Genomic DNA, 27,741 nt, shown 5'->3' with positions numbered 1-27,741 from the left:
TTTAAACACAACTTCCCCAATTAAGACTAAAATGGCAGACTAAGAACCCGCTCCAGAGTCCCATCTGCTCCTTAAATTCTAAGACAGCCCTGAAAACAACTGTCCTCAGTGAAGCAAATATAAGGAAGAAACTCTGAAAGACAAAAAGCAGATAAAATCAGATTAAAGTAGGTAATCATATTCCCATTGAATACCCAAGAAAAAACTAATGCCAAAAGTGGGAGTTTCTCCATGCTCTAAAGCAGCAAAAATGGGAAGTGAGAAATTTCCTTGGCAGAAAATAGTTATTGGTCAAAATACTTCAGTAGAAGCCAGTCACCTCCTCTGCTGCCTTCAGCCATGGCTGAAGGGTAAATATAGGTATTTATCCCCAATGACAGAAGTTTCCCGGTATCCAGTGACACTTAGGAAGATGAGGAACCCCTAAACTCTTCCTGGTACTTTGTTGTTTCCAACAACCTCTGGATGCAGGCAACTATGAACTAACAAATATTTGTAGAAAGGAAACAAAATCAACAACAAAACAGCCAAAAATTTCCTAAATTTGACAGACAACAAAGTGAAAAGAAGGAACCAATTACAGTTAATCAAAAAGTGATCAAAGAAGGCTAAAAGAGTAAAGAAAACAAGATTTCAGAATGAGTATAATAAATATACTGAGGCAAATAAAAAAAAAAGACATGGGTCCTCAGAAATGGACTGTAGATTACCTAAACTCATTTTGATGAAATATCTGAAACCCACAAATCCTAAAAGCTTCAGAGGGAAAAACAAAGCCCACACAAAGGAATGAGAATCGCATTTACAGGACATCTCACTGGCAACAGACGGATGCAACATGACAATGGAGAAATAATTTCAAAGTTCTGAGAGACAATTACTTTATATCTAGGAATTCTAGAGTCAATTAAACCACCAGTTAAGAGTGAAGTTAAAACCATTTTCAGATGTGTAAGGACTACAATGTTTTCTTCCTTGAATCTAACAGAAACAGAAATAATCTTGCTACTACTGTTGTGCACCACCACTAATCAAACTTAATGGTACAGAACAATAAATACTTTATTATGTTTAGGAATCCTATAGGTCAGAGGGGACTCATCTGGGAACACTGAAATGATTGGTGTTGATTTCAACAGCTGCAAAAGTTGGGGCTGGAGACCTTACTTTTAAAATTACTTCTTTCTCCACGTAGATATCTGACATCTGGGCTGGAATGGCCAAAGGAAGTGCTCAGTTAGAGCTCTAACCCAGAGCACTTACACATGGCCTCTCTTTTTGGTTTGGCATCTCACAGTGTGGCAGGTAGGTTCTGAGAAAGAGCAATCTAAGAAGGAATGTCTGAAGATCAAGCATTCCAAGATAACCAAGTGAAGGCTGTATGGCTTTTTCTGACCTTGTCATGGAAGTCATGAAACACCATTCCTGCTACATAATAACTGATTTCAAGTGACTAAGGATAGATAGCCCATACTCAAGTGGAGGGGAATTGGTTTCCATTCTTTGTGGCAAGGACACATTACAGAAGAGCATGAGGGATGGAAAATAATGTTGTGAACTTCTTTGTAAAATAAAATCTGCCAAACAAAGTAATAGAGAATATACTCTGATAAAATAAAAATGAATCCATGATGTACAAATGTAAAAAATATAAAGCATATTAGAAAAACATACATTTAAATTTGCATGATAAAACTGTAAAGTACTTGAACGTTATCAACTACCTTGATCTAACATTTATAAAATACTCCACTCAATAACAGCAGAACATTTACCAATATAAATCATACTCTGGCTATGAAACAAATCTCAATAAATGTGAAAGAATTCAAGCCACACAAGGTATGTTCCCTGACACCAATGAAATTAAATTAGAAATCAATAACAGAAAGATCTCTGGATAATCTCCAAATACTTGTAAGATAAACAATACACTTTTAAATAACCCATGGGTCGAAGAAGATATCAAAAGTGAAATTAGAAAGCATTTTAATATGAATGAAAATGAAAAAACAACATATCAAAATAGGTGTGATGCAGCTGAAACAGTACTTAGAGGGAAATGTGTAACACTAAAAGCCTATGTAGAAAAAGAAAGGTCTTAAATCAACTTAAGCTTCCACCTTGAGAAACTAAAAAAAGGGTAAATTAAACACACAGCAAGCAAAATTTTTAAAATGATGGAATCAAAGCAGAAATCAATGGTATAGAAAACAAAACAGACAAAAACAATAGAAAAAGTCAATAAAACCAAGCCGGTTCCTTGAGAAGATCATTAAAATTGATAAATCACTGGTCCACTTAATAGAGTGATCAGAAATAAAAGATCACAAATTTCAAACATCAAAGATAACTAATATTTTTAAATGATAAAGGAATACTATAAACAAATGTAAGCCAATAAACTTGACAACTAAAATGAAATAGACAAATTCCTTAAAAAACACAAATAATCAAAGCTTATTCAAGAAAACACAGATAACCAGTAAAGCCCTATATCTATTAAAGCACTGAATTTATAGTTAAAAGCCTTCCCCCAAAGAAAATTCCAGGCCCAGATAGCCTCCCTGGTGAGTTCACCAGACATTTAAGAAAAAAACACAAATTCTACACAAACTCTTAAAAGAAAATTGCTCTGAGGCCAGCATTACTCTGATATCAAAACCGGACAAAGACATTTCAAGAAAACTGCAGTCCAACATCCCTCATGAATATAGATGTAAAAATCTTAACAAAAGATTAGCAGATTGAATCCAGTAATACACAAAAAGATAGTACTTCATGACCGAGTGGTATTTATCCCAGGATTGCAAGCTTCACTTAACATTCAAAACAGTTAGTGTAATTCATAAAAAACAAAAAAGTAAAACCATTTTTATCACAATAGACACAAATCCAACAAAAATCCAAAATCCATCTTGAATAAAAACTCTCAGTAAAGCAGTAATGGAAGGAAACTTCCTTAACATAATAAATCACATCAACAGAAAAAAACCCACAGCTAAAAGCATACTTAACGGTAAAATACTAAATATTTTCCCCCTAAGGTAGGGAACAAGATAAAGAAGTCTGTTCTCACCACTTCTGTTCAGCATTATACTGGATGTTCTAGCCAATGTAATAAAGCAAGAAGAATAAATAAAAGGCATCCAGATTGGAAGGGAAGAAATAAAACTGTAGTTATTCAATGACAACATGATCACCTATATAGAAAACTGGATGGAGTCTACAAAAAAGATACTAGCACTAATAAGTGCTTTTAGTAAGGTTGGCAGATACAAGATCACTATACAAAAATCAAATGGAGATGACATATGAAAAAGTCAGAGAACTAGAAGATGATTTAATAGAAATTATCCAGTATGAAAAGTTATTCAGAGATGAAGAAAATGATAATTAAAGGAAACTTAGAACAAGAGGAAGGAAGAAAAAACAGAAAGGGTAAATGTAGTAAACTATTCTTTTGAGTTTTTAAAATTGTTTTTGACAGAAGCAAAAATTACCGCATTCTCAATGTATGTGGAGGTGACATTAAAGATAACTAGATCATAAAGAGAAGGGGGTAAAGCAATTCTGGTGGTGCTAAGATATCTGCATTCCACTTGAATGATAAAATGTTGATGCTAGTAGACTTACTGATAAACCATGCATGCATATTGTAATTTCTAGAGCAACCACTCAAAAATCTAAAAGATAAACTCAAAAACAATATAGATAAATCAAAGGGAATACTAAAAAACTGAAAGCAAAGTATTTTCTCTGACTATAATAATATCAACTAGAAATCAATAACAACATGATAATAGGAAAATCTAACACTTTGAAATTAAACAGCATATTTCTAAATAATCCACAGGTCAGAGAGGAAGTATCAAAGGAAATAAAAGAATACATTCATTGACCTTAATGAAAATGAAAATACAACATACTGAAATTCATAAGACAAAGCTAAAGTAGTTCTCATAGGGAAATTTATAGTAATAAATGCTCATAGCAGAAATAAAGTCTCAAACCAATGATCTAAGCTTCTACCCAACAAAACTAGAAAAAGGACAAAATGAAGCTTTAGTAAGGAAAATAAGAAAATAATAAAGAACAGAAATCAATAAAATTGACAACAGAAAAAGAAATGAGATAATCAATAAGACTGAAGCCGGTTTTTAGGGGAAAAAAAAATTAATAAAACTGGCCCTAATGGCTTCATTAGCATGTTCTATGAAATATTTAAAAAATAAATAACATCAATACTAAATTCTCTTTCCAATATATTTAATGAGGTCAGCATTATCCTTTTACCAAAAGCAAAGAGAGTATTTACAAAACACACACACACAGACCAATATATCTCAGAAACAGATGCAAAAATCTTCAACAAAATATTAGCAAATCAAACCCAGCAATATATGAAAGAAAAACATACCACAACCAAGCTGGGTTTATTCTAGGGATGCAAGGCTGGTTCACTATTTGAAATTTTAATCAATATAATCCATCATATTAACAGTCTAAAAAAGAAAAACCATACAATCATATCAATTGATACAGAGACTCTTAGTAAACTAGTAATAAAAGTGAAATTCTTTCATGTAAGGATAAGCATCTGCAAAAACCCTATAGCTAACATCATACTTAATGGTAAAACACTAAACACTTTCCTTATAAGAACATGAACATGGAATAAAATTGCATAGAACTATATAAATACACATATAAGAGCATGTAAAAACTGGTGAAAACTGAAAAGGTCTATAACCTACTTAACAGTATTGTACCTGCACTTGATCTTGTACTACAGTTATATAAGATGCCACTACTGGAGAAGCTTTGCAAAGGGTACATAAGATTCTATACAGTACTTTTTGCAATTTCATGTGAGTCTATAATCACTTCAAAATAAAAAGTTAAAGGAAAAAACTTCTAGAAGAAATTATAGGAGAAAATCTTCATGACCCTGAGTTAGGCAAAAAGTTCTTATACATGACACCAAATACATAATCTATAAAAGAAACCGATAAATTAGACTTCATCAAAATTACAAACCTCTGTTCCACGAAAACCCCTAATTTATTAGAAGATAAAAGACGAGCCACAGATGGAGAAAAATTATTTGCAAATCTCATATCTGACAGAGAACTTGTACTGAGAGTATATGAAAAATTCTTTAACCTCAACAGTAAGAAAACAACAATCCAATTGGAAATGGGCAAATGACGTGAGCAGACACTACACCAAAGATGATATACAGAAGGCAAATAGGCATATGAAGAGATGCTGAACATCATTAGCTACTAGGGAATGCAAATTAAAACTACAAATAGATACCACCAAAAACCTATTAAGATATATAAAATTAAAAAATATGATAATACCAAATGCTGACAAGGACATGGAGCAACTGGATCTCTCATACATTGCTGGTATAAACATAAAAAGGTACAGCCACTTTGGAAGACAATTGAGCAGTAACTTATAAAGTTAAACATAGACTTAACATATGACCCACCACACTCTTCAGAAATGAAAACTTGTGTTTACACAAAAACCTGTACACAAATGTTAACTGCAACTTTATTTGTAACAGCCAAAACCTGGAAATAATCCCAAACTCCTTCAACAGGTAAATGAATAAACAATGTTCATCCAGACAATGGAATATTACTCAGCAATAAAATAGAATGAACTTTTTATACACAACGACGACTTGGATGGATCTCAAGGGCATCATGGTGAATAAAGAAAAAATAATCTCAAAGGGTACATATTGTGTGATTCTATTTACATGACATTCTTGAAGTGCCAAAATCATAGTGATGGAAAACAAATCTTGGTTGCCATAAGTTATAGATGGGAAAAGGGTGCAGCTGTTAGGGGGGTAACATGTAGGATTTTCATTGTGGTGATAAAACAGCTCTGTATTATGATTGTGGTCCTGGTTACTCAGATCTTCACATATGATAAAATGTCCTATAACTATAGACCAAAAAAAAAAAAAATGCATGTAAACAAAATAGAGTCCAGAAATACTTCATATATATATGATCAATTTATTTTGACAAATGCACCAAGGCACTAGTCAATGAAGAAATAAAAGTATTTTTAACAAATGGTGGCCGTACAACTATATAAATATGAAAAAAAAAACCAACCTGAACCCTTTGACCCCCTACTTCATAGTAACCACAAAAATTAATTTGCCACGGATTATAAACTTAAATGTAAAAATAAAACCATTAAACAAAAATATTTTAAATCCCTGAAGCAGGCAAAGATTTCTTAAAGAGGACACAAGGCACTAAACAAAAGAAAAAATTATAAATTGGACATCACTAAATACAATATCTTGTTATTCACTAGAAGTCACCATTTGAAAAATTAAAAGGCAAGCCACAAATCAGGAGAAAAAGTTCACTCTCTGTGTCTGTCTGTCCTGTCTGTCTGTCTGTCTGTCTCTCTCTCTCTATATATAAACAAAGGACTTGAGTCCACAATATACAGAGAAGTCCTACATATCAATAACAAAAATGCAAACAACCCAATAAAAAATGGGAAAGATACACAAACTGTAGATAGGTATAGGAAAAAGTGCTCAAAATCATTACTCATTAAGGAAATGCAAATGAAACCCACCATAACATTTCACACCCATTAGAATGACTAAAATTAAAAACACTAACAACCCCAAATGTTGGAAAGAATGTGGAGCAACTGGAACTTTCATATACTGCTGGTAGGAGTGTAAAACAATAAATTTTATTGGAAAACTGCTTGTGGAATTATAAAGTTAAATATATCCAATCTATGTTCCATTCCTAGGTGTTCATAACCAAGAAAAATGAAAATATATGTCCAGAAAACAACTTGTACAAGTCTGTTTATAGAGGCATTATTCAGCAATACTCCAAAACTACTCAGCAATAAAAAAGAATGATACTATTGATATAATACTACCAGAGATACTACTGATACACTCAACATGGGTGAATCTTAAAAACATTTGCTGAGCAAAAGAAGCCCCAGACACAAGAGTACATTTAACACCTGATTCAAGACCATGCAAAATATACCCATGGTGATAAAAATTAGAACAGTAGTTGTCTATGGGAGTTGAAAAGGGTACTTGATTGGGTTGTACTTATGAAAACTCACTGAAGATCAGTAAATTTCACTGTACGTTTGACCTCAATTTAAAATAGCTCAGCTTAAAAAAAGACACAAATTTGCAATCACAGTGAGAGATTTTAACACACAACTATTAGAAATTAGATAATTAAGTAAACAAAAAGTATAACCTCCTTAACAATACTGTTCATCTTTTATTAAATTTATTTCTATTGGTAAAGGTATCTTTTTCCTAAATAACATGTTGCAATTATTTATTGCTAATGTACAGGCTCAATTGATTATTTTTATATTGTCCTTAAAACCAACACAACCTTACTGAACTTTCTCACTAATTTTAATTTGACAACAGATTCTCTTCCAATTTCTATGTAGATGATCAAAGGGACAGTTTTACATCGTCCTTTTCAATTCTTACTGGCTATGTCCTTTAAAGAAGTGGTGAGTAGTAACTAGCAGGAACCCTGTCTTGGATGCTCAAATTTTGTTTACAATTATTCCAGTTATCTTCATGTTGAAATTTGCCTATGACTTCCTCTCTTATCTTTGCATTGCTTTGGCATCAAGTTACATTATTTAAACAATAAAATAGGGATCTTTCTCTCCCTTTATATTCCCCAGAAGACTCTATAAAATAAAGATTATTACCACTTCTGTAAAAGTTTGGTAGAAACCACCTACAATGATCAGTTTTATGGGCAAACCTGGCTAGGCTACAGTCTCCAGTAACTCAAGCAAACATTAATCCGGGTGTTGCTATGAAAGTATTTTCAGCTACATAAAAGGGATTATCTGAGATGATCTGGGTGGGCCTGATTCAATCAGCTGAAAGGCCTTAAAGATCAGAACTGAGCTTTTCCTGAAGAATTCCACCTGCTGATTGCAGGTTGGGCTCACGAACAAGAGTTCCAATACTGTCCTTCCTGATAGCCTGCCCTGCCTTGCGTTTTTCAGACTTGCCCAACTAGCCCCCAGAAACATATCAGCCAATTTTTCGCAATAAATCTCTCACAATATATCTCTTTACATATATAAGTGTACTTCAAAAAGTTCATGAGAAAAATGGAATTACAAGATAATATGAATCTTTCCACGACCTTTCTGAAGTACCCACCTATATATAAAGAGGGGTCTTTGAAAATTTCATGAAAAGGTTATTATCTTTTAATTCCACTTTTCCGCAAACTTTTTGAAGTAACTGTGTGTGTGTGTTTGTGTGTGTATTTATCTCCTAATGATTATTTCTCTGGTGGAACTCTGACACACTTACCTATCAGGGCCCACACACAAGACACATAGAGTTTTAACTAGTGATTCAATTTTGTAAGTGCTCTTACTTTTCTTGAGACAATTGCAGTTTTAATAAGTTTGTATTTCTTGAAGGCACTATACATTTTATCTAAATTTTCAAAATAATGATATGAGATGTTCACATGAATTTTCCTCTCTACCACACCTATAGTTATATCTCAGTTTTCGCTGCCTATGTCAGAGGTTTTTGTTAAGCACCAGAGTATAAATATTTTAAGCTCTGCAGGCTCCACACCATCTCTGTCATGTATAATTTCTCAGCTTGCGGGCCTTACCAGATTCGACGCACAGGACATACTTGGCTAAACTCTATTTATGCCTTCTCTTTTTCCTTTGCTTTGCAGAAGCTGCCAAAAGACAAGAAAAAGCTTATAGAAGGAACTGGAAGTATGGATGAAGAGGAAAGGGCAGGTTTGGAGGGAGGCCCTACAAGATTGGCAGGGACTGATTGAAGAAGGGGATGATTCAAGGAGAGCTCCCAGTTTTCTGGCTCTAAGTGAAATGACGTTACCACTCACTGAAACAGGCAATACAAAAGAAAGACCAGGTAAGAGACGAATTGGGTCAGGGACATGTTGAATTTGAAGTGCCTGTGAGACATCTTGTACAGTGGAAAGCTGATGTCTGCCTGAAAAGAAAATAATAAACCTAGAACCATCTCCACACATTCCTTTTCTCCTTGTCTACAGCATAAATCATAATTAGGCATCAATAAGTAACAATGTAATTACTGGACAGATTAGAATATTGTGATATACTGATCTATTTTACAAAACCAATTTCAAAATGGTACCTCTTCCTTTCACTTATATAGTTTTAATTATACAATCTATATATGTGTCCTGATGAATCTACTGCTTGCTTTTTAAGTCTTGCAGTGGTCTTAGATAAATAAAGCACTATTCTTTTGGACCAGTTCCTTGAATACTGACACAGCTTTGTGATTATGAACCATTTTTCCAAAAATTATAATAGAAATTTACTTACACTATGAATTCTTACAGTATTCCTATCAAACACATTTTTAAAATGGCTTGCAAGAATGCCTTCTGATCATTCTTCTAAAACCTCCTTAAGGCAAAGGAACAATTCTAGAATTGCGTAAATATAGATTTTGACTTTCTAAACTCGGTGTTAATTTTAAAATGCAATGTTAAAAATATATAAATTCTGCTAAAGATTTTCCCATTTGGTAGCATACCAACCAATAAATATCAACTATTAATTAGAATTTAATGCATATTTTAAAACTATTTTCAATACTATAAATATTATAGAAAGGGCACCTTTTATTCATAAAATTACAAAATGATTCCCTTAATGTCAATGTGGTGCATATATGTCATACATTTGCATAAGAGCCTGCAAAAAAGAAAAAAATCAAATTTTGAAAGTTTGCTACTATACAGTCACAGGAATTTATACTGAGAGAAAGAATCAGGATATCACCACCAGGGAAAATTTCCAAAGCTCTAACTTCTCAACATTCTATCATCACCTGAAAGTCAATTTTCACCTTTTTCACTGGCTGACTTTGTTAGCTTGGATTTTGCTTTGGGGCTCATGTGTTCTTGCAATATGGCAGTACTAGATTATAAGGCTACTGACAACAGCACTTGCTATGAATCCACAAAGATAACAGTGAAACAAATAAGAATATTACAGAATCTTTCATAGGAAGGAATGTGATATATGAAGGGAAAGGTATGCCTTTTCAATAACAAAAATATTCTGATTTAATAACTAATTTGATTTTTTATTTAGGTAATGCCACCTTTTTTTCTTTTTAAACTTCCAAGTTACACTTATTTCCTCCTGAAGACATTTCGGTGCTACTGTACACTCTGCAGAAAAAAAAAAAAAGAAAAGGAAAGAAAATGCTTGTAATAAATCTGCCAGTGTTCTTATTAGTAACAGTTTTTATCTTTATAGGTCCCTTTTCTTTACCAGTTATCAAGAGCCTCAAAAGGAAGCGCCCCAGGCAGACGGCATCATGTACAATACAATGAGACCAGAGTTCTCAATTGTTAGCTCTCACTAAGGGCTTTACAACAGGAAGCTGCGTGACTCCATTTAGTTCTCAACAAGACAAAGACATGAATGCTCATAATCAGATTTTCATGTTCTTGCCAGCTTGTTCATACCTTCTTGCTATAATGATAATGCAAACTGAGGATGTGGGGAGTGGTCTTAGGCTGAGAAAATTAATATAGTGAAGCTCGATGTTCCTTTCACTTTCTTCTCTTCAAGCCTTACTTGAACTGACAAAACAAAAATAAAAAAGAGAAATCAATAACACGAGAGATTTTTTCCCTCCAATAATCCTGCCTCTGGCTGTGGAACTAGGAGATGAGGGCAATGAATGCTGTACTTGTATACTCTTCATATAACAGCCCTCTCAGGTAAGTATTTTGATTCCATTTTGCAGATAAAAATGTAGAGGCTCACAGAGGTAAAATGACCCAAGCCTCTGATAAAGTTGTAATGCCAAGATTATATAACCCAGGTCCCAAATTTGCCACACCACCATGCACATGGGGCGGTAGCCTATTTAAGGGAACTTCAGCAAATAAGGTTAAGTGAGCTTCCACAGTTATGGTAAAGCATAAACAACCCTTAGACAATAAGACTGTTTCAGATGCATCATTCTGAACAAGCAAAATTCAAAACTTCACAGTTCTCATTTTTTGATCAGAAAGTAAATGAGAACTTCACAGCTCTCATTTTTTGATCAGAAAGTAAAATCAGGAATTCTGATTCTGATTCCTACCATGGAAACAGTTACTTAAGGAAAAAAAAATAGCAAGAGGAGCAATACGTCAGTTGGCTGAAAAATACCTTTGAAAAAAGTAAACATCAAATATTAGGTCAATCAGTAGCAATATAGTTTTTTATGAGCTCAAACTCTTAGAAAATTCAGAAAGTATATCAGTGAGGTAGATGTGTCTATTTCTGCTTAGCTTCTAGGTCAACTACCACCTATATCCCACAATAATCTGCTTCATTTGAACTACTTTGTCCTATCAGCTTTCACTGTTAATAACCACCTCGTTTACACTAGATGTGCCCATTTCCCAACATCACCCATTTCTCGGACCTCAGATTCTGCAGATTGCTAGGTGTGAAAACTTCCTCTTCCACCCACAATGCTTTAACCAAGATGAGGTTAGAAAGGGACAACAAACCTAAAAGTATACCAAAGCAGGAAATCAACTTATGCAATAAAACATGCCAATTTTAGAAACGTGCTGCAATCTCCATTGTGGCCATAATTCCATTAATAAACAAGTTTCACACATACTTTATTTGGTAAAACTTCAAGACTATCTTTTCCTACAGCACAATTTCTCATTGATATCTAGTAGAAAATCAGCAGTGTTATGGGGGGACAGAAGAAAATATTTGAGAAAGTAATAAATGATAACATACCTGTGGCCTTCTTAGCAATATACTGCCTGATTTATTTCTCCTTGCATATACCTCTAGAACACAGTAGAATATTCTCAACTCTGTAAATGTTCCTCAATGCCTTTGTCTACCCTTTCTCTAACTGTTCTTCTATTTCATCTTATAATATTTCATAAAATTTCTGTAAAGAACATGTACTACTTCGATAATGGGGTGAGGAAATTATTTTTATATTGAGAGGTTATTCACTTATTTCAAAGATTTCAGGCTTTGCTCAAATCACATCATCTGTCTTGGTATGGCCTTCAGAGCCAGTCCGAGTAAACACAAAAACCAGCTCTATAATACAACTTGGGGAGTACGGGGGAGGAAGGGTTGGGTAGCAAGTTCACTGTCAGAACAAAAATTCACCAAAATGAGGATATTAAGATTAAAGTACTGTAGAGTCTGAAGGGAAATGTTAAAGGAGTCTCAAAAATATCTTGAACAATAGCAATAACACTAGAAAAAGTAGAAACACTTCCAAGGTAATACCTGCTCTTATTCCTCTTGTGGCAATCCTACATGGTTCTATCTTTAAAGACGGTGTTTATGATGCTGAATTCTCAATGTTCATCTCCATCTCCAACTTTACTCTGCCCACATTTCCAACTATTTACTGGTAATTTCCAAGTCCCACCAGTATCTTAATTTCAACTTAAATTTTCTACAATTTAAATCTTCACTTTGCCATACTGGTGGTTATGTTTTCCTCGTTACCTGAAAAATCAGCTTACATTTACATAGTACACAGAAGGAGCACAATAAATATATGCAGAAGGAAGAAAGAAATGGTGGAAGTAATTGTTTTACGAACATCATCTCATTTAGAAGCAGATATGAAGAAACTGAGACTCACAGAACTCAAAGCAATCTTGCAGTATTACCCAGCAAATAACTGGTAAAGTCAAACTCTAATTCAATCTCTGTCTTTATTTTTCCATCTTCTACCTCGAATTTTTTGTTATCAAAGTTTACCTATTTAAAATCCAACTTAACATTTCTGCATATCAAGGTTCTTCCTAATCCCCAGCACCCGAAAGTGATTTCTCCTTTCTCTAACCCCAAGATTTTGCCTGCACCAATTCTATTGCTCTAATCACATCTGGTCTTTTATCACATCATATCACACCATATATGCAATCTTCTCTCGCCAGAATAGTGTATGCTATGAATTGAATTGTGTTATCCCACCACCACCACCAAATTCATATGCTGAAGCCCTAATACCCAAAGTGACTATATTTGAAGACAGTGATTCAAGGAAGTAATTAAGGTTAAACAAGGTCATAACGATGGGGCCCTAATCCAATAGGACTGGTGGCCTTATAAGAGGTAGAGATCAATCTCTCTCTCTCTCTCCACCATGTGAGGATACAGTGAGAAGGCACCCATCTGCAAGCCAGGAAAAAAGTCCTCACAAGCAACCAAATCAGTTGGCACCTTTGTGTTAGACTTCCTACCCTCCAGAACAGTAAGAAAATTAACTTTTGGTGTTTAAGCCACACAGTCTACGTTGTATGGCTCACCCAGTCTATGGTATTTTGTTATGGCAGCCCAAGCAGAGTAAGATTTCGGCATCAAAATTTCTCAATCCTTAAGGGCCGAGCCCGTGGCGCACTCAGTAGAGTGCTGCGCTGGGAGCGCGGCAACGCCGCGGGTTCGGATCCTATATAGGAATGACTGGTGCACTCACTGGCTGAGTGCCGGTCACGAAAAAAAAAAAACGACAAAAAAAAAAAAAAAAAAAAAAAATTTCTCAATCCTGGCTGTACCTAAGAACCACCAGAGAGGGCTTTACAAAACTCTGATGCATGGACCCCATCCCTAGGCAAGTTAAATCAGAAACACAGGGGTAAAACCCAGGCATTAATATTTGTAAACGCTCCCCAAAATAATTCTAATATGCAGCAAGATTAAGAGCTACTACATGAAACAGTTAAGTTTAATGAGGTTAGAGACCATGTCTAATTCATCAGTGTAATTCTCTCTAATGCCTAGCATATGGTAAATATATAATAAAACTGTTTAACTGTTTAACAAATGACACATATATTTAAGAGTTTCAATATAGGACAGTCACAGATACTTACTCTGTTAACAAATATTTATTAGGCACCTACTATGTACCAATCACCATGCTAGGGATTGTATTTGCAATAATAAGTAAGATGAGCAAGCTTCCTTATTCCGCAGCATAAACATTTGAAAGTCTACATTCCAATTAATCAGGTTTAGATAATTAACATATCCTTTGATCTGTAAAGATTTCCCAATAACAGTACTTTAGCAAAAATACAATGAAAGATAATAAACACCATGCTCTTAAAAAAATTCCCCTTAATCTTCTTACTTAAAAATGTAAAAACATAATAGGAGATTGTGGGGGAGAAGGTTAATTTGGGTATCAATGTTCTTATTTGGCCACAATTTTGTTTGGTCCACTTATACCAAATACAAGGTAATATTTCTCATATTTTTGACATCTGTAAACACAGAGTTTTCTACAAATATGCTATTAACTCTCCTAAACAAAAATAATGATACTAATGCAGTCAAGGAAACAAACTTGAAGTTATTCTTTTCTGTGGTGAACTTTCTTTGCTTAGTAAAGAACCCCTCAAGACCAACAACACATATTCAAAATCATAGATGTAATTAAAGGCTCAAAGAAATCTTAGCAGTTATGTGATATATCTCTCTCCATACCTATTATCTTTAAACCCCACATTATGCCAGTAAGAACAGGTTAATGGCAAAGTCTGAAACAAGAAGTCGGTCCAACTAACACCCAAATTGGGTGTTGATTCTACAACAATGCACTGCGCCTCCCTAGGGATTGATGGGCAATCTCCTACTGGCCAGGTGAAATTAACATCCTATCCTTTCTAGTCATCCAGTCTCTAACAAACTTAAAAAGGTAAATGAAAAATATTTACTGTTTATTACACAAGTAGAATACTCCCATTCTCCAAATCATATTTTTCTTCATCTCTCAAATTACTTGTTACACATAAATAAATCACATTTGTTTCACTTTATTGCTCAAGGAAAAGACTTCAGATCTAGAATGAAAGAAACTCTATACAGGGTATGTGATATTTTGGTGGGCTTTTAAAAAATCCTAAGTACTAAAAAAACTATTTTTTGAAAGACTGGGGGGTGGCAACAATCAGGGAAAGCCTTCTATAAAATGGACTTTAAAGTGAGGTATGAAGAATAAACAAGAATTAGATTTGGGGATGAAGAAGAGAGGAAAAATTCCAGAGGGAAGGAACAGAATGTACAATTGCCTAAAGTAAAAAAAATACAGTTTGGCCTACCTTAGGTATATCTTAGGCCAATGTTATTTGAACGTTTTTTAACCACAACCCTGTAATATTTTATTGGATGCAGTAAACATACCTGTGTGTATGCATCTGACCTATCACTATCTGAACTCTAACTATCCAAACTAAGATACCTAACAGATTCAGATAAATTATTTTTAGGATAGATCTGGTATCCTTCCCATAGCAGAGAACGTTGGAGCATTCACCTCTATAACCTTCCCATGATTGCTGTTGGCAGGGTAGCCCTTTGCAGTTTTCCTTGCTGCTGCTGCTGTTCTCTCCACTCCTACAGTAACAAATGACTGACACATGGCACAAAAGCCCAGCTCCCTTGCCTCCAAGACAGGACAAATTTTATACTTCGTGGTGCACCAGAGATGATCAGTCTGAGACTAGCCTTCCTTGAAACCACATCTTTGCTCAGCTTCTTCCCTTTCCCTCTCCTACAGGTTTTTTTCCTAATGGCTTCCACTAATAAATCTCTTGCATGTAAAACATGCAAGTGGTACACAGACCACTTAGTGACCAGATCTTGTTCTCTAATACCATGCCCAAATAAAAGTAACCAGGGCTTCTCAGAGAAATAACTAATTCTTTGGATAGGCCAGTGATACCTTGCCTGAGAAAAAAATCAGAAATGCTCAAAAAATGATGGGAGTATATCAAAAGAATCCAGAAGCTAGATTGAAGGAACTCTCACTGGCCAAATCTGGGAAAATTTATGCACAAAAATAATTATGTACAGTAATAAAGTATAAATCATTGAAAAAAATAGGATTTCGTGAGTCCTTATCAGTAATATCAATAATAAATCCATAAATAAATGAAAAGAAAGCAAAGCATTTTGCTTACAGCAAAATGTCAACAACTATCTAGTAAATGTGGAGGGAGTGCTGGAGGTAGAAAATCATCATTTTGCAACTATCATAGGAAACAAACCAAAATCATCAATGGATGCTAATCCAAAGGAAAATTTTTGATGAGTGGTTAAATACATGGTTTAAAATGGCCTTCACAGAGATTACTTATTAATTGCAAGAGAGGGAGAAAACAGCCAAGAAATGGGGCAAAACCTTGACTGATCAAAATTAAAATCACCTGTGAGAGAGAGACATACCACGTGCCTCCAGATATGATATACTGAGAAAGACACATCACCGCTTATGCAGTACTTGGCTGAGAATGGCTCGACCTAATCAAAAGTCAGATCAGCACAAAATAAGGAAAGTTCTATTTGTCACTTCCTTACCTAAAAACCTGGCAGTGTCTTCCCACTGTTCTTAGGATAAAATTCAAACTTCTTGAAATGATTTACAGGAAATTTCATGATTCGCAACTAAAACACCTCTACTGCCATGGCACACACTCCTCTTTGAACTCAATTCTTCTTTCTCATGCTATTTGCTTCAACCAGTGTTTTTCAAATTTCACAGAGCACCCCATCAGAGGGCTGTTAAATCAACCTAGTGAGACAAAACAATGTATTTCCTATGGCAAACATACTTTTAGTTTAGAAATACACAAAACGTAGAAGTTAAACAGCTTTTTTTTTTTTTTCAGTTCTGAACTAGCAAAATAATTTGTCTAAGAAAATACTCCAGAAATATAAAACTGCAATCCAAATATTCCAAGAGGGGTCATAATGACATCCTCCCAAGACACATATACCTGAAAAACCTACTCATGGAATGTTATGAAATTCCAAACCCTATTTTCCACCCACTGAGCCCTATCACTGTCTCATCTTCCTCCCCTTAGCAAACTCCTGGAAGAAAACAGCAATGAAGGGATGGACACACACACACACAGCATACACACACACACACACTTGATTAAGGAATCTTCCCTTAGACTGCCATTGCCCCACCATGCAAGCATAAAGAATCCACACTAATTGACAGAGGAAAGAAAAATCTCCTCCCTGCTAAATGGGGGACAGGTAGGGGGGGGAAAAAAGAAGAGGGAAAAGGAATCACTTCTACTTAGTAGAAAAAATAAAAAATAAAATTTATCAGGCCTAGGTCCTGTGGGCTGTCATCTGGGGATATAATCTTGTCAGAAAATTTGTCTGGAACGTGAGAATAAGCAAAGAAATCACCAAGTGTTCTTTCAGTACTTTCAATTATTTAGCTATTTTACAACTTGTTAAGGGCAGAGGTTAATTTCTAGAATTTTGTCAAGTAGAGATAGAAATAATTTCAGACCAGTGGAAACATAACTACAAAGATTACAGTTTTGGGCCCTGTTAAATTAACCGTTTTTTTTTTTTTTACAAGGCAGCAATCTATGATATTAGCTATGTATCTAGCTTCTCAAATGCTTTTTGGACTCATTTTTACATCTTACTGGTTCCCTTCCTAATTAATGAGTTGAAGAAAATCTTCAACACATATTCATTTTGTATTTGCATGAGTCATAATTTTGCTTTTATTAACATTATACTTTAACAAGCACTACTTTTAACATTGTTTCTGTAAGTGATCATGGGCTATACATTCGAAATAAACTTTTAAAATTTTCAATCACTTAAATTTGACTGGATTTTTAAAATATACAATTGTTGTAGAAAGAGCTCTAAATTGGTGAAGAAGCTGCAACTTGGAATAAGAATAACTAACTTAAGTCCTATTGTAACAGAATAAAGTATACTGTATATCTCTGAATCATTACTATAAGGTCAAAGGTCTCAGTATGGTTAAAAAATGTAGGGAGAATATCCTCTAGGAATAGGGAAAAAATTAGACTGACAAAAAAAAACAAAGCTGAAGGACAAGTCAATAAAACCAAAGAGAGTTCAGAACACTGGATCTCCTCTACTCTGCACATTAGAACTGCCTAAGGAATATTTTACAATGTTGGAGGCTTGGGCCCTATCCTCAAAAATTAAATCTGAAAATCCAGAAGTGCAACCCAGGCATCATTTTGGTTTTTTTTTAAAGTTTAATTCTCACCACAACTACTTTCCCTGGGTGTTTTGGACTCTCTCCAGCCTTTTTCTCTGTGTTCAAAATAATGAACATAATTACGGCTGATAAGCCTACAAAGAATGCTGTTATTATCTCTACATCAATGAAAAGGAAGATAGTTTAAATAAAAGTACATGTAAGAGTAAGTATATAACATGTTGGGTTCAGAGTTAATTGAGGAAAATAGACTCTACATAGCTAAAAGTTGCTGTCAAATGAAAATCAAACTTGTATTAAGATCTCAAAAATGCCATATAAACCAATAGGAAAACAGATTTTGCTGCATAAACCACAATCAGGCATAACTATCTACTCATCTACTCAGTATGGGCACGTATCATTGTGGACTGAAAAAGGGCAGTAAAATATCAAAATGTGAACCTAAGCTTCAATTTATGAACCAAACAAAAATGAAGTTAAAAAAAAAAAAAGCTAGCTTCAATATATTATAGTCTGGGATTCAGAGAGACAAGGCAATTTAGAAAAAATCTTTCTATTTGTTGACTCCACCTTCTTAGTTTCCATTTTTTCCATCTCACCTTCTGTAGAAGTTTCAAACAATCTTCATGTTGTTAGACTGGACCATCACCATCCACCCAGTTGTTGAAGTACAAAGCCCAGAATTATATCCTTAATTCCTCCACTTTCTCTCACCACCCTTATCCCTTACAACAGCAGTCATGTCAATTCCTCCTCCAAAACATATATTGATACCTTATATTCCTTTCCACCTTTTCTAATACCATCTTAAGCCAATATACAAATGTATTTAGCCTGGACTGTTACTCCTGTCTCAACCTGTCTCCCTGCTTCCACCCATGACCTGACCCCCTCTAAAATGGATGCTACCACTGTAGCCAGGGTAATGAAGACTTAATATATTAAGTCACTGCTCTCTTTAAAAGCCTCCAAAGGCTTTAGATAGCATCAGAAAAAATCCAAATGCTTTATTATCATAGCATTCAGGCCCCTGCAGCATATAGGCATTTAGCTCCTGCCTACTTTCCCAACATCTTTCCTTATGGATCTCCTCCACGGCCCTCATTCCAGTCAAATATTTTAAGCATTTGCTACTGGACTATCAGGCTCTTTCCCTAGCTTTTCACATGGCTGCCTCCCTCTCATCCCTCAGATTCCAACTGAAATGACTTCCTCATAGAGCTGTTCACACACCATTTTAGTCTTCTCTTCACCATCTATCACATGACACTGCTTATTTTCTTCATTATGTTTATCACAATCTGTAAAAGTGTGCGTGTGTGTGTGGGTGGTGGTGCTATTTATTTTCCTTCCTCTAAGGGAAGCAGACTCTACTGGGAGCAGGGATAGTGTTTGTCCTATATGCTACTGTTTCCCCAGCGTCTAGAATAATATATAGCATATAGTGGGCACTCAATAAGTATTTGTTTTATCAATAAATACTCAAATGGTAGCATGGTCTACAGCGATGCACTAGAAATGAAATTACCTTGGTTCTATCTACACTTGGCCCTACCAACAATTAGTTGTGTGGCCTTGGATACATCACAAGATTGGAGTGGGTTAAAAGTAACTGGAAGATAAGAAAGTGGAAACAGCAAGAATGAAAAAATTTTTTTTTTCCTAAATATCCTTATCTATCTAAATTCAAGAATATAGACATATGGAAGCCTTTAACCTCTTGGAGACTCAGTTCACTCATCTGTATGAGATTACTTTGGAGGTCACTTCCAGTTCATAAATACCAGAATTATATGGGCCTCAACCTGAAACTTCCCTTACCCACCCCTCATTTACACCCCTTCTACCCCTAGGAACCTAATCAAGGTATTCACCCTGGAACCAAACATCACACAGTGCACTTTTCTACCTATACCTTTGCTCATGACACTACCTCTTTAACTCCAACTACCCAAAAATCTATCGTTCAAAATCCATATCAATTGCTACCTGCTTCATAAAGTCTAATCCAATCGGCTAGCCCAAAATTGTATGATCGTTATGTGTTATGGAATTCCTTTGTGCTTCAAATTAGAGTACTCCCTGATCTTACCACTACTTGCTTGGACTAGTGACTTAACCTCTCTAAGCCTCAATTTCCTAATCTGTAAAATGGAAATGAAAAAATCTACCATGCCGCAGATCATTGTTGGGTAATTGAGAATACTTAGCTTGATAATAAATATACAATTTATGTGCTACACATATTTTTTGTGCTCCAAGGGGCCGAAAATGTCTTCCCTTTCTGAACCTCCAAAGGTTTGAAACTATTTCACCTCCCAATGCTTTGAGTTTTCGTATTCATAAAATGAAAAGGAATGGATTAGACCAATTACCATTCTTTCCAAAAATGAAGTTCTATATCTATACCCCAACATTGCCTAAAGCAAAGATACCGCAGGCGAGGTTCTGTAAGGAGGGGAATTCGAGGGGGGAACTACTGCTGCGAAAGGAAGTGGGTGGAGGCATGAAAGTTTTAATAACATTCGACTTTGGGGATCCTTTCCCAAAAATTCCTGACTCTTGCCACAGTGATGGATGCTCTTAACTGTTGTTTTCCAGTTGGGCTACAAAGATGAACTTGGGGTCCGTGAACTCCCAAAAAGAAATGTAAAATTGTGCACCGGCCCAAATATCCAAATTTTTCTGGGGCAAAAAACATTGTTTAAAACAGTCATTGTTTAAAACAGTCTGTGCCCCAAAGGGTCGAAAAAGACTTCAATTAAGAGACTAGTCGTGTTAGGGAGGAAAATGTAAACCACAAATGGACGAGAGTTTGGACAACAAATGCAAAGATCCTCACCTAACCCTAACCCCAGCGAACGGGAAGATGATGACCTATAACCGAGGGAAGAAGGGGCCCTCCAGAAACCCTAAGGCAATGGCCGGGTTGTGGGGGCACGTTTGCGGAAGCGGTGCAACCTCAGAGCTTGGCACTTTTCCCAGGCCAGCCTCCAGCCCGCTCGCCCGCAGCGCGAGATCCCGGCCGAGGCCCCTCAGCAAGCCCCGCTTGCCACCCCCGTACCTGCGGGGTCGAGCACCATCTCGGCGGGCGGAGAAGGTACCCGCGTGACGGCTCCGGAGGCAGAGGGCGGGGAGCGGAGGGAAGGGGCTGGGCTCGGCTACAAGTGAGGTCCCCGGAGCTTCCCGCGGTTGGTGGAAGAGGAGGAGGAGCTTAGCGCCCTTCGTGACACACGGTCAGACCCCTATCGCTCTTCCGCCCCAAGTTCCTACTTCCGCCTCTCATTGTGCCTGCGCCCCCTTGGCTCCGCCCCTAATCCTGTAACTCTCGAATGGAACCGACTTCGCAGAGGGAATGACCCGGGAAGGGGGCGTGGCTGCGCGCGCGCCTTAGGGACGGGATCGTCTCAGGCGCGGTCTGGCTCTGAGAGGCGACGGCGCTGGTTTGCGGTCTTCCGTGGTCGGAGCCAAACCTGTAGGCCTTTGGGACAGCTCCTCCTTTGGCGACCGGGTCACAGTCCGAGTCCCTCCCACATACCCACCTCCAGAGAACCAAATTAATCATCCCGTTCATTTTTTTTTTCAAGGTTCATTCATTCATAAATGTCTGTTTCCTGCCTGCCAGGTTCCCGACACAGTTCTGAATACTAGGAGAAAATAAGTTAATAGAAAAAAGGTCCCTAGTCTCAAGGAGCACAATGTCGGCAGGAGAGTCAGATGTGCTGTCAGATGTGATAAACGCCACACGCGCGAGATGAGCACAGCTTGTTCTACTATAAAGGTGATATAGTGTGTCCAGTATCATTTCTCCTCCAAATCAGCTCACCCGGAGGTTAAAACTGTGGGCGCTGGGGATACCTCTGTATTGTGGAATAATATCTTCAGGGCATACAGTTACAAATCCCAACTCTGTCAATTAAAGCCATACGTTTTATGAGAAAGCTGAAGGACGGTAATGGCTGTCCTCTCTTAAGACCCCAACTACCCTTCTGAATAGCAGAACCGTTCTGGGTGGCACTTTGATTCATTTTGACTCACCAACCAGCCTTCAGAAGTGCTTCCTTGTCAAATTCTCGTTTTAACTAGCTCGAGCTTCCAAAGGGTGAGGTGCGGCCAGGGACAGATGGGACAGATGTTTAGAAAAACTAGGAGCAGCTGCTTCTTCCCTGTGAGGGATTTAGGGCTTTCAGAATGATCCCCTCCCCACCTACCTGCATTCTCTCCTCCCCTGCTGCTGCTTCCGCCTGGTCAGCTGGCAGAAAAGCTGATGCAGTTGAGCGGGGCTGGGAAAGTGGGTCTCTGCTCAGCAGGTCTTCCGTTTAAAGGCCTATTTGGGCCTAACGGCCTTTATTACAACTGTAGGTTGAGGTGCCAAGGTGTAGAATTAACGTTTCACTCAGCCAGGCAGGAAATCGGGTCCTATTCCTTGTATGTTTTATAAATATGCTTAAAAACACACCAGATTCATTCTGGTGCCCCTTTTGTTTTTCTGGAGGTGATTTAATTTAGAAAGCTAAACGCAAATTTTTTGAGGAAAAGAGGTGTGATGTAATGACACAGGTCAGACACCCACAGTCAAGTAACTAAACTAAATCTTTCTATATGCAAAAGGTATCACAGTAAGTGGAGGGGGAAGGAATAGAGGAGTTTGCAGGGCTTGAGTCAGAGACCTGGGTACCTTCACTTGAATCTTGTAGGATAACCTATTAACTTTGTGTCTTAAATACTCATAAGTTCCATCATTTTTCTGGACTTAAGTTTCTAGTTTGCAAAGTTGTTCTTAGGAATAAATGTGATATCATGTAAGAGATTCAAAGGACATTGAAGGATCACTTCTAAAGTTTTTGCCATAGCTACAACTTAAATATTATTATTTAATATTTTTTATTTAAATCAACTTATTTTTAAAAAAACTTAAATAGGCACTTATCCTAAGCAATAATATCTGTAAAATTAAGGGTTTTGTGTGCCCCATGAAATGGATTGCTGGTTATATCACACCATGAGAAACACTAGCAAAAATAGCAACTCAATGTCTGATATAAAATAGTTTATCCCTCTCCACTCTTATATTAAACTAGATACTTTTGGGGGAAACAGAGCCTTTACACTCTAACTAGGGAAGATGTCATTTTTTAAAAAATTAAATTACAGAAATTTAATTGGCAGTTCAAACCAGAAGAAATTTCCTAAGGCATGACATTATTAGACATTCTTTGGCCAGTAACTGCATTCAGAGCTTTAAAGAGAGAGTCACATTGTCCTGGAAATTAGGAACTGTGTATTATCCAACCATGATCCCTAGAGCTCACACCATGTCTGGCACCTAATGGCCTGATAGTAGCCTTTCATGAAGGATTGAATGCCAGGGTGGTTAGGAAAGACTTTAAAGGTAAGTTAGCAATTATGGTTGGCCTTGAAAGAGGTGTAGCACGGGCAGGCAGAGTAGAAGGCATGTCATGCTGGATAAAAATGGGAGCAAAAGCATCTGAGATTTGAGCTGTTCTTGAAAGACAGCTGGAACATGGAAGAGGTAGAGGCTAAGGAATGGAACCATAGGAGCAAAAGTGCAGGAGTGGGAAGCACAGAGCTGCGTGTTGGGCATGTGGAGGGCAATGCCTGAAACCATGTCAATGCATTTGAGGATTCGAGGTCAGTGAGTTTGTGCTAGAAGAGTCCGGGTTCCCATAGCCTTAAACACTAGGCTGAGGGTTTGAATTTGTTGCTATAAGCAGTCAGGAGCTATTGAAGGTTAACAAATAGAAAAATAGCCTTGTAATCAAAATTTTATAGAAATATTATTTACAATTTTTGTGCAAGATGGATTTAGATAATAAAGAGAGAGCTAAGAAGTAAGCAGAAAAGTAAGAAGGCTATTGCAGTAGTTTAGGCAGGATCTGAAAAGAGCCTAAACTAGAATGTGTAGAAATGTAAAAGGAAAGGATGGATGTGACAGTAATTGCAAAGGAAGAATCTATACCAAAATTGGACTTAGGAGACTAGGACAAGGAGTCATGAGGATTTCTAGGTGATTCCTTTCCTTGGCTAATGTATACAGACAAATGAGAAAATTGTGGGAATGTGCCTAGTCATGCTTAAAATGATTTGCCCTTGATCCTCATTACTGGGGACAATACTAGGGACAGAGAGACCAGTTAGGAGGAAGTTTCAGTAAACCAGGGGAGCATTGATAGAGGTTGAACTGCAGTAGGGCATGTGAAGGCAAAGAGGCATGTTTAGTATGTAGGCTGGACATTAAAATACACAAAGGCACACACACACAGAGATGTGTCTATGTATGTATTTTTTCCTTAATCTAATATCTGAGGAAAGTGCAAACAGAAACAAATATTCTAATTGTTTATTGAGTCAATTCTGACTGGATCTAGCATTTCTTTTTGCTATATGTTGATATCAGTTAGGTATTTTTTGAAACTGAGATAGTAAGTCAGCTTCTGCTTGCTTCTGACTCTGCTCAGCACAGTATTCAAGACTTTTCACTCGTAGCTCTGCTCAGCTCTGTGTTTGAGTGAATGAGAATCAAATATGAAAGAATATTAGAAGCCTCATCCCTACCAGTGGATGGAGTTTGGAACTGGTTCTTGACTAGAAGATCACTAGCCAAGGGTTCCTCATAGCCCTTGCCTGCTTTCTGACCTGCGTGATTTAGCACCCAGTCCCCATGGCTTGTTCTCTCTCTAATTTGAAGAACTTAAGTCTAGGTTGACACTTGTATTGGTGACACTTGTATTATTTTCTAGGGCTGCCATAACAAAGTACCACTGTCTGGGTGGCTTAAACTACAGAAATTTATTTTTTACATTTGAAGGCTGGAAGTCAGAGATCAAGGCTTGATTGGTGTCTTTGAGGCCTTTCTTCTTGGCTGTGGATGGCCATCTTCTTCCTATGTCATCACGTGGTCTTCCCTCTGTGTGTCTGTGTATACTAATCCCTTCTTGTAAGGATACCAGACATGTTGAATTAGGACCCAACCGAATGACCAAACTTATGACTCCATTTTAACTAAACTACCTCTTTAAAGACCCTGTCTACAAATACAGTCACATTCTGAAGTACTGGGGGTTAGGACTTCAAAATATGAATTTTGGGGGGATATGATTTAGTCTATAATAACACTCAAATTCTTTACAAGGACTGAAACCCTTCCTTGAATCCCAAATCACTTGGCTAGATCCCTTACAACCTACCTAGCTGTAGGCTATCCCCAGAGCAATATACTTTGTCCCTGTTTTCCTAATGGTTGAACAGGGCCTGCTTTAATCTGGATCAGTCCACCTATCTGTGTTAGTCAACCTTCTGTCCCTTATTTCCCACATCTGATTGATCAGAACATCCACGCAGTTCTTCTCCTTTAACATATCTTTATTTAATCTACCAACCACATGGTCATAACACTTAGTCCAAGATCTACCCACTTTTGCAGAGATTATTATAACGGCCTCCTAACCAGCACTCTGTTCTTAGGCATTTCCTCCTCGTTCCCCTTCTCTCTAATCCCTTTCACCATGACAGCAATATGATTATAAAATTCCTTATATAAAATCCCTCAGTAAGAGACAACCTGTGGATTAACAACTGATGGTTAATATCCAAAATATATAAGGTACTCAACTCACTAGCAAGAAAATAACCTGATTTTTAAAATGGGAAAAGGACTAAAAAGACATTTCTCAAAAGAAGACATATAAATGGCCAACAGGTATATGAAAAATGCTCAACATCACTAATCATCAAGGAAATGAAAATTAAAACCAACGTGAAATATCACCTCACATCTTTTAGAATGGCTATGATCAAAGAGACAAAAGATAAGTGTTGATGAGAATGTGGAATAAAAACCCCTTCACACTGTTGGTGGGAAAATAAATTTAGTACAGCCATTATGGAAACAGTATGGAGGTCTCCCCCAAAATTAAAAATAAAACTACCATATGATCCAGCAACCCCACTACTGGGTATATATCCAAAGTATATGAAATCAGTATGTTAAAGAGATTTCTGCACTCCCATGTTCATTGCAGCATTATTCACAGTAGCCAAGATAGGAAATCAACCTAAGTGTCCATCGATAGATGAACAGATAAAGAAAATATGGTATAGATATTTATACAATGGAATACTATTCAGCCCTAAAAAAGAAGGAAATCATTTGCAACAACTTGGATGAACCTGGAGGACATTATGTTAAATAAAGTAAGCCAGGCACAGAAAGACAAATGCCACATGATCTCACTTAATATGTGCAGTTTAAAAAGTCAAACTCACAGAAAAAGGGAGTAAAATGGTGGTTATCAGAGGCTTGTGGTTGAGGGGATTGGGGAGATTTTAATCAAAGGACACAAAATTTGGGTTAGAAAGGAATAAGTTTAAGAGATCTATTATACATCATGTTACTTCAATTACTTATAATATATTGTATATTTGGAAATTGCTAAGAGAATAGATTTTAAGCGCTCTCATTACAAAACAATAAGTATGTGTAATAATGCATATGTTAAATAGCTTGATTTAGCCATTTTACAATGTGTACGTATTTCAAAACATCATGCTGAACACCATAAATATATACAATTTTTACTTGACTTTTAAAATAAATAAATTATCAGTGGTTCTACATATGAGAACCACTTTAACAAGGTTCAAAAAACACTTAGTACAGTAGTCCCAGCTTACTACATCATCCTTTCATAACTAACTTCCTTCTACTCTGCAACTTCTGCTACATTAATTTACAAGAAATAGTTGATTAAATTATCTGAAGAAAATTATCTGTGCATTATCGTGGAAAAACTGGTAAGAGTCTGTGCTTAACATAAAAACTTGAAACTCATTGCAGAAACAGTGTCTAGTGGAAAGAGAGTGCCTGTGGAACTAAACAGAGCTAAACTCATTCTTTTGTCCCTACTTTTACTTGTTAGCCTTTTTATTGAGATATAACTTATATACAATAAAGAGCACAAATCTTTGTGCAGCTGAATTTTTTACATATGTATACATTTTTGAACTACCACCCATGTCAAAATATAGAATATTTCTAGTACTGCACAAGCCTCCCTGGTACCCCTTCCTCGAGACCTCCTACCCCACAAAAGTAACTACTCTCCTGACTTCCATGAGCATTGATTAATTTGGCCTGTTTTTGAGCTTTATATAATGTAACCATACAGTGTGTAGTCTTTTATATCTGGCTTTTTTGCTCAACTCCATAGCTACGAAATTCATTCATGTTGTTGAATATATATCTGCTCTCTACTTCTAATGTGACATTTGGTAAATCATTTATCCTTCTGAGCCTCAGTTTCTTTATCTGTAAAAATATAACCCATCCATGAATGATTGATTTGAGCCTTTAAGATGACCTATTATAAACACTAATAGTGGTATCTGGCACACAGTAGGCCATTCATAAATTGTAGCTATTGTTACTATGATGATTATCCGTTAGATCTTCTATTTTCATTTTTAGAAAACTGTTCTTTTGAAATATTGTTACACTATACATAGCTGTTCAAAAATTTAATTGTTCAGAGCTACCCTGCCTTTAGGACTGAAATCTAAGCAACAATATGTTTAAATCAGTATTATGTGGAACACTCTTCAAATGA

At 36.4% G+C, this 27,741-nt stretch overlaps 1 protein-coding gene across 1 annotated transcript in view; it reads right to left on the bottom strand.

Annotated features, from left to right (window-relative positions):
* CMC1 (C-X9-C motif containing 1) overlaps nucleotides 1–21,379 on the bottom strand; it is a 71,213-nt gene extending 49,834 nt beyond the window's left edge. The window contains exon 1 of the mRNA XM_063113776.1: nucleotides 21,180–21,379. Coding sequence (XP_062969846.1) covers nucleotides 21,180–21,198 — 19 coding nt within the window. The 5' untranslated portion in view covers nucleotides 21,199–21,379. The remainder of the gene's footprint in view (nucleotides 1–21,179) is intronic.
* Nucleotides 21,380–27,741: the final 6,362 nt, after the last annotated feature.

The sequence above is a fragment of the Cynocephalus volans genome, chromosome 11 (assembly GCF_027409185.1).
Source record: "Cynocephalus volans isolate mCynVol1 chromosome 11, mCynVol1.pri, whole genome shotgun sequence".
NCBI classification, from domain to species: domain Eukaryota; kingdom Metazoa; phylum Chordata; class Mammalia; order Dermoptera; family Cynocephalidae; genus Cynocephalus; species Cynocephalus volans.
Note: the sequence above shows the minus strand (reverse complement) of the source record. Positions and strands in the feature narration are given on the sequence as shown.